The 16,029-nt window shown below is 37.0% G+C and overlaps 1 protein-coding gene across 1 annotated transcript in view; it reads left to right on the top strand.

Moving 5' to 3' along the window:
* The first annotated feature begins 801 nt into the window (after positions 1–801).
* Positions 802–16,029, top strand: part of wdr11 (WD repeat domain 11) — an 88,799-nt gene continuing 73,571 nt past the window's right edge. Inside the window, exons 1-2 of the mRNA XM_061910726.1 lie at positions 802–1,021; positions 11,687–11,798. Of these exons, the coding sequence (XP_061766710.1) occupies positions 936–1,021; positions 11,687–11,798 (198 nt within the window). The 5' untranslated portion in view covers positions 802–935. The remainder of the gene's footprint in view (positions 1,022–11,686; positions 11,799–16,029) is intronic.

The raw sequence follows: 16,029 nt of genomic DNA, 5'->3' as shown, positions 1-16,029 counted from the left end.
AAAAATAGCAACAATTCAAAAATCCTTTATAAATATGTTTATTGTATAATACTTCAACAAAATACGAATGTAAGTTCATAAACTGTGAAAAGAAATGCAACAATGCAATATTCAGTGTTTTGTGGACATGTTCAATAAATATTGATGTTAAAGATTTCTTTTTTTTGTAAAGACATGTTTAGAATTAGGTTCATTAATCCAGATGATCTCTATTACAATCCTCAAAGAGGGCACTTTAAGTTGATGATTACTTCTATCTGTAGAAATCTTTATTCATAATTGAATCACTTGTTTATTTTTCAACAAGTTTTTAGTTATTTTTATATCTTTTTTTTCCAAATAGTTCAAAAAAGATTACTACAAATTAACATTATTTTGCACTGTTATACAATTGAATAAATCAGAAACTGATGACATAGTGCTGTATTTGACTTCTTTATCTCTTTTTTTCCAACCAAAAATGCTTTGCTCTGATTAGGGGGTACTTGAATTAACAAAATGTTCACAGGGGGTACATCACTCAAAAAAGGTTGAGAACCACTGCATTATACTAAAAATTAAGAGTATGACTTTGTCACGCACTGGATGCGTGACAAAATACGTTTTCTGATAACTGACATTGTTTTATTTTGCTAAATTATGTGTCCTGTGTTTGATTTTGCTCATAGTCATGATAAAAAAGGGGCAAAAATCAAACACTGATTTTATTATTTTTAAATTCCAGAAAATGGACATCGGGAAAAAGCGAACAGTGCCAATTGTAAACGCGCCAGCGGAAAGGCGATAGTGCTGGTTTGTGTTTCCGCACGACTCTATTTTCCATGGCACCGTTTCACTTCCTGTCAAAACAGAGCACCGTCAGCCACCGAAGCTAAATAACATTCGCCGCGTTCGACCAAGCAGCGTGAATGAGGTCAACAAACTGATCACTAACAATGATTCCTTACACGGTCAACATCAAACTCGCAGCCCGGACGTTGACTGGCACCCTCAATTTGCAGAATAAAGCCGCAGTAGATTGGTGAGTACTGCAGCTGCCCCGTTAGCGTGTCTTGATAGCTTGTGCTTGAATGAACTTGCACGACAATGTTTACATCTTGCAGAATCCGCTGGAATGCGTGAATTTCACTTTCATTTGTTTTTGTGTGTGTATAGTTAGGTGCATGTCCCATTGGCGGTTGACATTGTGGAATTGTTCCAGCTGTATTACAGATAAACTATGTAAGGCATCTCTTTTGTCATGTGACTTTCCTGGCCCTGTTGTGTTTTTGAAGCCTGTTTCTGGTGTAGGAATTCACCAGACACGTATATTTACATACATTTATGAATGATGTTTGACAAGAAATTATCGAGTTCGAGCCTATTATCGAATCCTCTTATCAAACCGAATCTTTATCGATTCTCTTATTGAGTCCAGATAGGTTGTTGTACATGGGAAAAAAAACAATATTTGGTTTAACAAAAGCTAACTTTTATTATATAAGAAAAAAATAAAATCGAATAAATATTGACTGTTACCCCCTAAAAAAATATATATATATATATTGACCGTTGTTACCCAAAGTATATTAAGTGGGATTTTTCAGAAAAACAAATATATACAGTAACACAAAAACAACCTGTCTCTGTGATCACTATAGGTGTGGAAATAATATAGTGTTAAATAAATTCAGTCCCTTGGGCACAAAAAGTGCACTTCTACTACTATTTGACCTAACTGTTTGTTATGATGCTTTGACATTTTTGCACTTCATTTCTTTATTGAAATACAATTCTATGAAGAGAAAAGTTGTTTGCAAATGTGGTTACAATGCTAAAATATGAAAAGTTAAAGCTAAAAAAAGAAATACACTTTATTGAGTTAACATAATTTCTTTTTGCGCTAGGAATATAACAACTACACTACCCAGCATGCAACGGGAGTGACAAGCATGCGCGGTAGCTGTCACGCCAAATCCCCTACAAAAACCTTCCCCCTATTTACTTCCGGGGTCATGATTAATACAGACGTTTTGTTAACGCTATATTATAAAAAAAAAAAAAAAAAAAATTTTACAAACACAAGCTATGGGATGATGCATTTAATTCCGGGGTCACGTTTCCTCTTATGTCATCCCATAGCTTGTGTTTGTAAATTGTTTTTTAAATTTTTTTATAATATAGCGTTAACAAAACATCTGTATTTTTATAATATAGCGTTATATTTTTATAATATAGCGTTAACAAAACGTCTGTATTAATCATGACCCCGGAAGTAAATGGGAGGGGGGAGGTTTTTGTAGGGAGAAGAAATTTGGCGTGACATAGCCCCGAAAAGTGTTGTTGCATGTCGTCACCCGGCAGTAAATGTCAAGAACTCAGCCAACACGCTTCGTCTGCATTATTTATAATTAGACTGACAACACATATACAGTGTGATTTTGCTTTGTTTACAAGGAAAGAAAAACAAAAGTTAAAAAAGGGGGATATGTTGTAGATATGTGTATGTGCTGCGGTTGACGTAAAGGAAGTGCGTTGCTAGCCTGGTTGCTATGTTTCCGGTTGGTCGTAAAAGTGTTGGTCATGTGTTTGTACCCTGCTCAAATCTCTCAGTAAAGTTATTCATTGGATTATGTCTTTTGTTTTGAACTTTATTACACATTGGAGCGCTTTTTCCCGTCCCTTGTTTTCCTGCTTTCGCTATCTGCGCCTAATGACTGAGCTACGTGAGGTCGTTTCTTATGATGTCTCACGGAGAATTTCTGGTCGGGACCGATTCGAATAAAGAACCAACTCTTTTACTCTACTATAGTGGTATCGATAACGGGGACCGGTTATCAAAAAGGGGCTCGAGTCCGTGGACTCGTTTTTTTTCTTATCGAAAACCTGTTTCGAGCATCATCCCTACATACAATACATTTTACATACTTCGTTAAATGTTGATGTAAAACTACAGTGATTTTGGAATGTCTGACCAAGGATGATGATGTTTGATATTTTAAACAGAAACTTAGGCTGCTTTAAAGGCCTACTTAAACCTACTACTACCGACCACGCAGTCTGATAGTTTGTATATCAATAATGAAATATTAACATTGCAACACATGCCAATACGGCCTTTTTAACTTACTAAATTGCAATTTTAAATTTTGCGCGAAGTGTCCTGTTGAAAACGTTGCGGAATCATACATGGGTATGATGACGCGTGCGCATGACGTCACCGGTTGTAGCGGACATGTTCTTCCTGGCCGATCAAAGCTATAAGTAGCCTGCTTTAATCGCATAATTACACAGTATTCTGGACATCTGTGTTGTTGAAACTTCTGCAATTTGTTCAATTAATAATGGAGACTACAAAGAACAAAGATGTTGGTGGAAAGCGGTGTATTGCAGTCGGCTGTAGCAAAACAAACACAACCGGTGTTTTTTTGTTTTGTTTACATTCCCTAAAGATGACAGCTAATTTTTAATATGGAACAGAGCGGTCAAGCGAACATAGTTCTCTACCACATGTTAACCGTCAGGTTTTGGTGAGAAAATTGTGGTAATGAGTCGGCTCTTACCGTAAACATGAGCGGAGCTTGGGTCGTTCTTCCTGCGTCTGTCAAAGAGGCAGCTGCGACTCTCTTGGCTCCTCCGTGGCTTCCGTCAGAGACACTGGCAGTCACCACACCCCTTCGACTTTCAGGTATGACTATATAATCTAGTAAAACAATTAGTAGACAAGGGATTTTCCAGAATTACTCTAGTAAATGTGTCTAATAACATCTGAATCGCTACCACTGGCCTTTTTTTTTTTTTTAGTCCTTCACTCTCACTATCCTCATCCACGAAGCTTTCATCCTCGCTCAAATTAATGGGGAAATTGTCGCTTTCTCGGTCCGAATCGCTCTAGCTGCTGGTGGCCATGATTGTAAACATTGTGAGGATGTGAGGAGCCCTACAACCCGTGACGTCACGCGCACATCATCTGCTACTTCCGGTACAGGCAAGGCTTTTTTATTAGTGACCAAAAGTTGCGAACTTTATGTCGATGTTCTCTACTAAATCCTTTCAGCAAAAATATGGCAATATCGCAAAATGATCAAGTATGACACATAGAATCGACCTGCTATACCCGTTTGAATAAGAACATCTCATTTCAGTAGGCCTTTAATTCTTAAGGATCCTGACCATGGCAGATGTTGGAAAAAGGGCATATGGAATTGTCCTAAGAGATTTAGATGTATAAGCTTTAGTCAATGTGAATCAGTGTTGGTGCTAGGAATTTTCAAAATAGAATCCCAGGGACCCCCATCAAGTCATACGAACTGGGTTCCACAGTAAATTTTTGGGGTCCCACTTTTTTATAAGCATTTTGAGAATAAATGGTAAATGTATGCATAATCCTATTACAACTCACATTCTACTATAAAAATGGGACCCATTACCTCCATACTTGGCACTCAGCATCAAGGGTTGGAATTGGGGGTTCTTTTTTATTTATTTATTTTTTTAAATTATTTTTTTGTCCTGTCCAGCCTCTCAGGCAAATCATATAGTTGATGTAGATGCCCATATCGGCTGTTCAGATTTACTTTACAAAAGAGAAGGGTAGGATAATTCTCTTGTTGCCTTATTTGAATTTGACTTTATTAAATGTATTTATATTATCATTTGGTGCAGGAGGGGATAGAAAGAGAAAAAAAGGAAAACAGAAGGGGAAGTTGTGGGGATAAGATAGGGATAAGACAGAGAGACAAAAACAACAACTGCAATCAACAATAACAACAACACCAGCACATACGATATGTACAAATTATCGTAAAAGTGATAGCAAAGAAGCAGTTAGCGAAATAAATAATAATACATATATGAAAATGAGCATTTTTACACTACAATTGGAGCAATACAAATACCAATAAAAATAGCGCTATTGATAATGAAAAATACCAATAATTTACCGCTATTATCAACAATACAGTTGTTCGAATGCAACAATACATATACTGTACATAATGGTAACTAGAGATAAAAAAGGAATACCAAAAGATGGAGGGGAAGAGAGAGAGGCAACCCATATTAATCTTGTAGATTGTTGATTGTTATAGTAACAATGGGTTAAGCTTTGTCAGTGTGCCATGTGTTACCCAGTTTCCCCTAGGGCAACGTTACTATATGTTTGATGAAACGTGATTATGTACATGAGTGTATGTATGCATATGTACAAACCCCGTTTTCATATGAGTTGGGAAATTGTGTTAGATGTAAATATAAACAGAATACAATGATTTGCAAATCCTTTTCAACCCATATTCAGTTGAATGCACTACAAAGACAAGATATTTGATGTTCAAACTCATAAACTTAATTTTTTTTTTTTGCAAATAATAATTAACTTAGAATTTCATGGCTGCAACATGTGCCAAAGTAGTTGGGAATGGGCATGTTCACCACTGACTTACATCACCTTTTCTTTGACCAACTCAGTGGCCTCGTGGTTAGAGTGTACGCCCTGAGATCGGTAGGTTGTGAGTTCAAACCCCGGCCGAGTCATACCAAAGACTATAAAAAATGGGATCCATTGCCTCCCTGCTTGGCACTCAGCATTAAGGGTTGGAATTGGGGGTTAATCCCCATAAATGATTCCCGGGCGTGGCACTGCTGCTGCCAACTGCTCCCCTCACTTCCCAGGGAGGGATCAAGGGGATGGGTCAAATGCAGAGGACACATTTCATCACACCTGGTGTGTGTGTGACAATCATTGGTACTTTAATTTTAACTTTAACACGAAATAAATGTTTGGGAACTGAGGAAACTAATTGTTGAAGCTTTGAAAGTGGAATTCTTTCTCATTCTTGTTTTATGTAGAGCTTTAGTCGTACAACAGTTCGGAGTCTCCGCTGTCATATTTTACGCTTCATAATGCGCCACACATTTTCCATGGGAGACAGGTTTTGACTGCAGGCGGGCCAGGAAAGTATCCGCACTCTTTACTATGAAACCACGCTGTTGTAACACGTGACTTGGCATTGTCTTGCTGAAATAAGCAGGGGCGTCCATGATAATGTTGCTTGGATGACAACATATGTTGCTCCAAAACCTGTATGGACCATTCAGCATTAATGGTGCCTTCACAGATGTGCAAGTTACCCATGCCTTGGGCACTAAATACACCCCCATACCATCACAGATGCTGGCTTTTGGACTTTGCGCCTATAACAATCCGGATGGTTATTTTCCTTTTCGTTCCAGAGGACACCACGTCCACAGTTTCCAAATGTAATTTGAAATGTGGACTCGTCAGACCACAGAACACTTGTCCACTTTGCATCAGTCCATCTTAGGTGAGCTCGGGCCCAGAGAAGATTGACATGTTCGCTTGGCTCGGAGCTAAATCATTTTATAAAGTTTGATGGATAGGACATTTTGCTCAGTGGCCTTGTGGTTAGAGTGTCCGCCCTGAGACTGAAAGGTCGGGAGTTCAAACCCCGGCAGTCATACCAAAGACAATACAAATGGGACCAATTACCTCCCTAATTGGCACTCAGCATCAAGGGGTTGAAATTGGGGGTTAAATCGCCAAAAATTAATCTCGAGTGAGGCCACAACTGCTGCTCACTGCTCCCCTTACCTCCCAGGAGGTGAACATGGGGAAGAGTCAAATGCAGAGGATAATTTCACCACACTTAGTGTGTGTGAGACTATCATTGGGACTTTAACTTTAACTTTTAGGACAAGGGGTGTTGTATTCATTTTCAACGCGGGCTCCATCATCGTTTGCGAGCCCCTTGATTTGGATTTGAGCTTGTTTACAAACAAACAGATGGAAAACTTGCTTTTGGAATCAGAAGTCAAAGTGACAAGCTGATGTGGAATATTTAGTGTCAAATTTTGATTTGATACGGGTTTCAATGACAAAAAAATGCTTGGATTACCTTGTTTCGTTTAATAATATCAAGTTAAGAACTGCATTTACATGCCTTATATTTTTTTCTGTAAAAATTTAAATACATTTATTAATAAAAATGGAATTCCTTATTCACACACATTGTTTGCAGTCTGTCGCGGGCCACATAAAACGCTGTACTAGGCGGGCCCAGATGTGGCCTTCTGGCCTTGTTTGACGCCTGTAGGAATGGAGTTTGTCACAATCTGACCAACTGCAAGCATGAAATATCAAATATTGCCCAAGTCAAAATGAACAGGAAATCAATATTTTATCTTTAACATAATTATAATTGTATCGTGTCTTGCTTATTTTCCATATTTGTTATACTTTTTCTTCAATAACGTTTCAATTGAATTACTAAGTATTTGTTATACTTTTTTCTTCAATAATGCTTCAATTGAATTACTAAGTGTTTGTTTCACATTTCACTCATGTTTTATTGGGTCAATTTTCACATTTAAATCAGGCTTTTGACTTTTTTTTTTTAATTGCACACCCTACAAATATTCTATATCAACATGGAAATAAATCAAAGAATAGGAATGCATTTCTTTCAATATGCATCATAACAAAAAGGGTAATATTAAAAAAAAAAATGGCTAGATTTTGATAGTCCAACTCATACTGAATGGCAAGCTATGGAAATGAAAATCAGTAGAAGCAACTTTATTTAGTTAATATAATAATAAGTCATATCTTGGAATATGGGATCCATTATTTAAATTTGTTTTATCTATAAAATGAACCAAAAATATGGCTTATTTTATTTTTGTGGACAATATTAGACACAATGTGTTGTCAAGCTTATAAGATGTGATGCAAGTGTAAGCCACTTGACACTATTGTTCTTTTTTTTTCAATGGTTTTTATTTTTTATAAATGGCTGTAATGATAATGTCAATGGGGGATTTCTAATCACTGCTATGTTGGAATTGTTGTTAATATTGATACTGCTGTTAATAATATTCATTTTTGTTTGACTGCTTTTGGATTATTTTGTGTCATGTTTGTGTGTCCTCTTGATTGCTATTCTGAATGTTACTGGGTTGGGTTTGGTTTTGGAATTACAATTGCATAATTATGGTATTGTTGTGCATTGTTTTTTTTTGATTGATTAAAAATAAAAAATAAATAAAACAAACATGGAAATAAATAATACAGCTAATAATGTGAGTGTATTAGGAGGAGTGTACTTTTGTATCCAAGATTTTTATTCCAATACTATTTATGATATATTTATTAAGATTTACATATTTCCTGTGCTTGAACTGCACAATTATACACCAACATTTACTACACACCAGTGACATGTGTCTTTTATCTGCTAGTGCTTTGTGGTACATTTTGTTTTTGTGCTGATGACAACTATGCTATTTCACTGTTTAAGTAATACAATCCACTCATAAATCAGATTTTAGAGCGTTGATGCTGGGATATATAATAAATATAAATCGTTTGAGGTGCTTTCTATGAAGTCTGCCACACCTCTGCCTCTGTGCCTGGCCGTTATCTACCGCCCCCCAGGGCCCTATTCGGACTTTATTAGTGAATTCTCAGAGTTTGTTGCTGATCTAGTGACGCACGCCGATAATATAATTAACTTTAATATCCATATGAATACCCCATTGGACCCACCGTGCGTGGCGCTCCAGACTATAATCGATAGCTGTGGTCTTACACAAATAATAAATGAACCGACGCATCGCAGCGGTAATACGATAGACCTAGTGCTTGTCAGAGGTATCACCATTTCCAAAGTTACGATACTCCCGTATACTAAAGTATTGTCCGATCATTACCTTATAAAATTCGAAGTTCAGACGCATGTTCGTCAAACTAATAATAATAATAACTGCTATAGCAGCCGCAACATTAATGCTGCCACAACGACGACTCTTGCGGACCTACTGCCCTCGGTAATGGCACCGTTCCCAAAGTATGTGGGCTCTATTGATAACCTCACTAACAACTTTAACAACGCCCTGCGCGAAACCATTGATAGTATAGCACCGCTGAAGTTAAAAAAGGCTCCAAAAAGGCGTACGCCATGGTTTACTGAAGAAACTAGAGCTCAGAAATTATTATGTAGAAAGCTGGAACGCAAATGGCGCACGACTAAACTTGAGGTGCACCATCAAGCATGGAGTGATAGTTTAATAACTTATAAACGCATGCTTACCTTAGCTAAAACTAATTATTACTCAAATCTCATCCGCATTAATAAAAACGATCCAAAATTTTTGTTTGTACAGTAGCATTGCTAACCCAACAAGGGACTCCTTCCAGTAGCTCCACCCATTCGGCAGATGACTTTATGAAGTTCTTTAATAAGAAAATTGAACTTATTAGAAAGGAGATTAAAGACAATGCGTCCCAGCTACAACTGGGTTATAGTAACACAGATACGATTGTATATACGGCGGATACTGCAAATATCCAAAATAGTTTATCTCGTTTTGATGAAATAACATTAGAAGTATTGTTACAACGTGTAAATGGAATAAAACAAACAACATGTTTACTTGACCCACTTCCTGGGAAACTTATCAAGGAGCTTTTTGTATTATTAGGTCCATCAGTGCTAAATATTATAAACTTATCACTTTCCTCGGGCACTGTTCCCCTTGCATTCAAAAAAGCGGTTATTCATCCTCTCCTTAAAAGACCTAACCTCGATCCTGACCTCATGGTAAACTACCGACCGGTGTCTCACCTTCCCTTTATTTCGAAAATCCTCGAAAAAATTGTTGCAGAGCAGCTAAATGAACACTTAGCGTTTAACAATCTATGTGAAACCTTTCAATCCGGTTTCAGGGCAAATCACTCGACTGAGACAGCCCTCGCAAAATTGACTAATGATCTATTGCTAACGATGGACTCTGATGCGTCATCTATGTTGCTGCTCCTCGATCTTAGCGCTGCTTTCGATACCGTCGATCATAATATTTTATTAGAGCGTATCAAAACACGAATTGGTATGTCAGACTCAGCCCTGTCATGGTTTAACTCTTATCTTGCTGATAGGATGCAGTGCGTCTCCCATAACAGTGTGACCTCGGACTATGTTAAGGTAACGTGTGGAGTTCCCCAGGGTTCGGTCCTTGGCCCTGTACTCTTCAGCATCTACGTGCTGCCGCTGGGTGACGTCATACGCAAATACGGTATTAGCTTTCACTGTTATGCTGATGACACCCAACTCTACATGCCCCTAAAGCTGACCAACACGCCGGACTGTAGTCAGTTGGAAGCGTGTCTTAATGAAATTAAACAATGGATGTCCGCTAACTTTTTGCAACTTAATGCCAAAAAAACGGAAATGCTGATTATCGGTCCTGCTAGACACCGACCTCTATTTAATAATACAACTTTAACATTTGACAACCAAATAATAAAACAAGGTGACTCTGTAAAAAATCTGGGTATTATCTTCGACCCAACTCTCTCCTTTGAGTCACACATTAAAAGCGTTACTAAAACGGCCTTCTTTCATCTCCGTAATATCGCTAAAATTCGCTCCATTTTGTCCACTAAAGACGCCGAGATCATTATCCATGCGTTTGTTACGTCTCGTCTCGATTACTGTAACGTATTATTTTCGGGTCTCCCCATGTCTAGCATTAAAAGATTACAGCTGGTACAAAATGCGGCTGCTAGACTTTTGACAAGAACAAGAAAGTTTGATCATATTACGCCTGTACTGGCTCACCTGCACTGGCTTCCTGTGCACTTAAGATGTGACTTTAAGGTTTTACTACTTACGTATAAAATACTACACGGTCTAGCTCCAGCCTATCTTGCCGATTGTATTGTACCGTATGTCCCGGCAAGAAATCTGCGTTCAAAAGACTCCGGCTTATTAGTGATTCCTAGAGCCCAAAAAAAGTCTGCGGGCTATAGAGCGTTTTCTGTTCGGGCTCCAGTACTCTGGAATGCCCTCCCGGTAACAGTTCGAGATGCTACCTCAGTAGAAGCATTTAAGTCTCACCTTAAAACTCATCTGTATACTCTAGCCTTTAAATAGACCTCCTTTTTAGACCAGTTGATCTGCCGCTTCTTTTCTTTCTCCTATGTCCCCCCCTCCCTTGTGGAGGGGGTCCGGTCCGATGACCATGGATGAAGTACTGGCTGTCCAGAGTCGAGACCCAGGATGGACCGCTCGCCTGTATCGGTTGGGGACATCTCTACGCTGCTGATCCGCTTGAGATGGTTTCCTGTGGACGGGACTCCCGCTGCTGTCTTGGATCCGCTTGAACTGAACTCTCGCGGCTGTGTTGGAGCCACTATGGATTGAACTTTCACAGTATCATGTTAGACCCGCTCGACATCCATTGCTTTCGGTCCCCTAGAGAGGGGGGGTTGCCCACATCTGAGGTCCTCTCCAAGGTTTCTCATAGTCAGCATTGTCACTGGCGTCCCACTGGATGTGAATTTTCTCTGCCCACTGGGTGTGAGTTTTCCTTGCCCTTTTGTGGGTTCTTCCGAGGATGTTGTAGTCGTAATGAGTTGTGCAGTCCTTTGAGACATTTGTGATTTGGGGCTATATAAATAAACATTGATTGATTGATTGATTGATATGTCTTTTGTAATGCAATATTCTTCTTGCGCGTTTTCCTTTTGTCTGCAAGGGAGAGTGTTTGCTTAGTTAAAGTACCACTGATAGTCAGACACACACTAGGTGTGGTGAAATTACTCTCTGCATTTGACTATTTTTTTTTTCAATTTTCAATCCTTTTTGACAACAAAGAGCCTCTTCTTCCTTCTTTTTTTGGTTTATAGGGGCTGGCAGGGGCTGATAGCTCAGGGATGTCACTCAAGCATTCTCATCATTGATCCAAAGACAGCACAGACCATCCAAGTGTTGGAAAAGCACAGAGCCAATGTGGTCAAGGTAAGAGTTTCATTAATTGCCAGGCCACAAACATGTTGACATTTTTAAAACAAACAAAGTGATGTTAAAATACCGTTGGGGCATTGTAATGTAGACTTGATATTTATTGTAAAAATGTTGCCCTTTGTTCCTGTTCTCTCGCAACAATAAAGCAACTGATTTAATTATAGCCTTCTTTCTACGTAATCGTAAATGTGGGGTTTATATGGGTGAGCTTAATTTTATTTTCTCTCATGGAACTTGCTTTTTGGCGTAATATACTTGTCAGGTAAGATGCACACTTGCTGCTGGCTGAGAACCTTCTAACCCCGCTATCATTTATCCACACTTAGTATGGTATGACCTTTAGCTAGATTGTTTCTGACTGACACCATTGATCCTGTGGGGATATTTCTCTGCAATGACTGAGTAACTTCATGTGTTTGTGTGTTTATTTCTGTGTGTTTATGTTCGTGTTTTGGAGAAAACTAAATAATGGGCAAGAAATTATCCAGTGATTATCAGAGGCTATGCTCTGCCTGTGGCTTCCATTCTTTACTTCAAAACACTTTACTTTTAAGCCAACTGCAGCAGTTTGCAATTCAACACACAATCACAATGCAGGGCATTAAGGTGGATTACAGCTATAAAAGAAAAAAACGGCCACCTTAGAGAAAAACATAAAATAGTCAATTATTTTAGATACTCTGCTTTGATTAGTTTGTCTTTTTAAGTCCAGAGCTGGCTGTGTGGAATCCACTGATTATCGTTGGGAATTTTCCCCTCAGCACCGCATTTACACTGGGATCAGTTGATGCAAAGCATTTGTTTTAAATTGGTACATATGGTCATTTGAGAAGTATTGCCTTTTTAGCATTCACTTTTGAAATGTATCATTTTTTTTGCATTAGTGAAACAAGTTAAGGAAAATGAAGCACCTATACCAAATTTCCCTTATTCAGAATTATAGGAAATGGGACATACAGTTTGCGGTTAAAAGTTCATCCACTCATTGTAGGCGTCACTGTCATATTTATTTTGGGCCTCTAAGAAAAATATTATTATTAATCCTGCACAAAACAAACAGCCTTTATTGATCCCCACATCTGCGGTCCCTTCGAGGGTTTCTCACTGTTCCCATTGGGTTGAGTTTTTTCTTGTGGGATCTTAGCCGAGGATGTCATTGATGCTGGTCCAGCCCTTTGAGACATTTGTGATTAAGGGGTATAAAAATACACTTAGATTTTATACGTGCATCATAAAACCCTGTTAAGTAAATTTCAAACATTATGAGAGCCCTCCAGACATGAAAAAACGGCCTTTACTTGTGTTTCAACTCTTTTACTCCCATATTAACTGGACCCCTTCAAGTCATAAAGATGGGCTCCCATTGTAAATTTTTGGGGTCCCACTTTTTTGTAAGCATTTTGAAAACAAATGATAAATGTTTACATTATCCTGTCATAACTCACATTATATATACACACATATATTGTATTTTGGAAAAAGTTTGTCATAAATTTTACTTAGTTCATAAAAAAAAGCAGCCAACTCTAATTGGTAAGAGTGGAATAAGCATGAAATAAGTGGCCTCTTTTAGAATAAGTAGATTGGTTGAGAATATATTTATATCCATCCATCCATCCATTTCCTACCGCTTATTCCCTTTTGGGGCCGCGGGGGGCGCTGGCGCCTATCTCAGTTACAATCGGGCGGAAGGCGGGTCACACCCTGGACAAGTCGCCACCTCATCGCAGGGCCAACACAGATAGACAGACAACATTCACACACTAGGGCCCATTTAATGTTGCCAATCAACCTATCCCCAGGTGCATGTCTTTGGAAGTGGGAGGAAGCTGGAGTACCCGGAGGCAACCCACGCATTCATGGGGAGGACATGCAATCTCCACACAGAGAGATCCCGAGCCCGGGATTGAGAAAAAAAATAAATAAATAAAAAAATAAAATATATATATACATATATATATATATATATATATATATATATATATATATATATATATATATATATATATATTATCCAGCGAATAGCGCTCAATACTGTGGTAGAGCGCAATATGTATGTGTTGGAAAAATCACAAGACTACTTCATCTCTCTAGAACTGTTTCATGAGGGGTTCCCTCAATCATCAAGAGATTTTCCTGATGATTGAGGGAAACCCTCATGAAACAGTTCTATAGAGATGAAGTAGTCTTGTGATTTTCCCCACACATATATATATATATATATTAATATATATATATATATATTAATGTATATATACATATATATATGTATATATATATATATATATAAAATATATGTATATATACAGCATATATGTATTTATATATATGTATGTATATATATATATATATATATATATATATATATATATACATATATACACACACACATATATATATATATTTATGTATATATATATAAATATATATATATATATAAGTATATATATATTTATGTATATATATATGTATGTATATGTATATATATATGTATATATATATGTGTATATACATGTATATATATGTATGTATATATGTATATATATGTGTATATATGTATATATGTATATATATGCGTGTATGTATATATATGTATATATATATATATATATATATATATATATATATATATATATATATATATATATAACCTCCTTACGTTTTGCGATTCAGAATGGATTCTCATTTAAAAAAAAAAAAAAAAAAAAATTGGGGGGAGATTTTTTTTTTTTTTTTTTTAATCTAACAAACCACTACACAGCAATACTATAACAATGCAACCAATTCCAAAACTAAACCTGACCCAGCAACACTCAGAACTGAAATAAACAAAGCAATTGAGAGGAGACACACACGACACAGAACAAACCAAAAGTAGTGAAACAAAAATGAATATTATCATCAACAGTATTAATATTCGTTATAATTTCAGCATAGCAGTGATTAAAAATCCCTCATTGACATTATCATTAGACATTTATAAAAATAAAAAAAAGAACAATAGTGTCACAGTGGCTTACACTTGCATCGCATCTCATAAGCTTGACAACACACTGTGTCCAATATTTTCACAAAGATAAAATAAGTCATATTTTTGGTTTGTTTTATAGTTAAAACACATTTACATTATTGTAATCAGCTGATAAAACATTGTCCTTTACAATTATAAAATATATATCTTTTTTTAAATCTACTACTCTGCTTGCATATCAGCAGACTGGGGTAGATCCTGCTGAAATGGCTTTTGCTTTGCATTGTAGAGCTTTAACTTGCACTTACAGATGTAGCGACCAACTGTATTTAGTGATAGTGGTTTTCTGAAGTTTTCCTGAGCCCATGTGGTGATATCCTTTAAAGATTGATGTCGGTTTTTGATACAGTGCTATCTGAGGGATTGAAGGTCACGGTCATTCAATGTTGGTTTCCGGCCATGCTGCTTACGTGGAGAGATTTCTCTAGATTCTCCGAACCTTTTGATGATATTAAGGACCATAGATGTTGAAATCCCAAAATTTCTTGCAATTGCACTTTGAGAAACATTGTTCTCAAATTGTTTGACGATTTGCTCACGGAGTTATGGACAAAGGGGTGTACCTCGCCCCATCCTTTCTTGTGAAAGACTGAGCATTTTTATGGGGAGTTGTTTTTATAGCCAATCAAGGCACCCACCTGTTCCCAATTAGCTTGCATACCTGTGGGATGTTCCAAATAAGTGTTTGATGTGCATTCCTCAACTTTATCAGTATTTATTGCCACCTTTCCCAACTTCTTTGTCACGTGTTGCGGTCATCAAATTCTAAAGTTAATGATTATTTGCAACAAAAAAAATGAACATCAAATATGTTGTCTTTGTAGCATATTCAACTGAATGTGGGTTGAAAATTATTGTATTCGGTTTATAGTTACATCTAACACAATTTCTCAACTCCTATCTATCTATCTATCTATCTATCTATCTATCTATCTATCTATCTATCTATCTATCTATCTATCTATCTATCTATCTATCTATCTATCTATCTATCTATCTATCTATCTATCTATCTATCTCGTATATATATATATATATATATATATACAGTATATGTGTCTTGAGCTTAACTTTGTTTTATTAATGCTCATGAGAGAGACAAAAACATTCTCACAAAAATATGGAGTTCTAAACATGCACAATACTTTTGTAACAAGGATTGTTGTTCAGTTGGGGTAACTTGGAAAGAGATAC

This window comes from Nerophis ophidion, linkage group LG09, assembly GCF_033978795.1.
Source record: "Nerophis ophidion isolate RoL-2023_Sa linkage group LG09, RoL_Noph_v1.0, whole genome shotgun sequence".
Taxonomy (NCBI): Eukaryota; Metazoa; Chordata; class Actinopteri; order Syngnathiformes; family Syngnathidae; genus Nerophis; species Nerophis ophidion.
The sequence above is the reverse complement of the archived record's forward strand: the minus strand, read 5'-3'. Positions and strand labels throughout refer to the sequence as shown.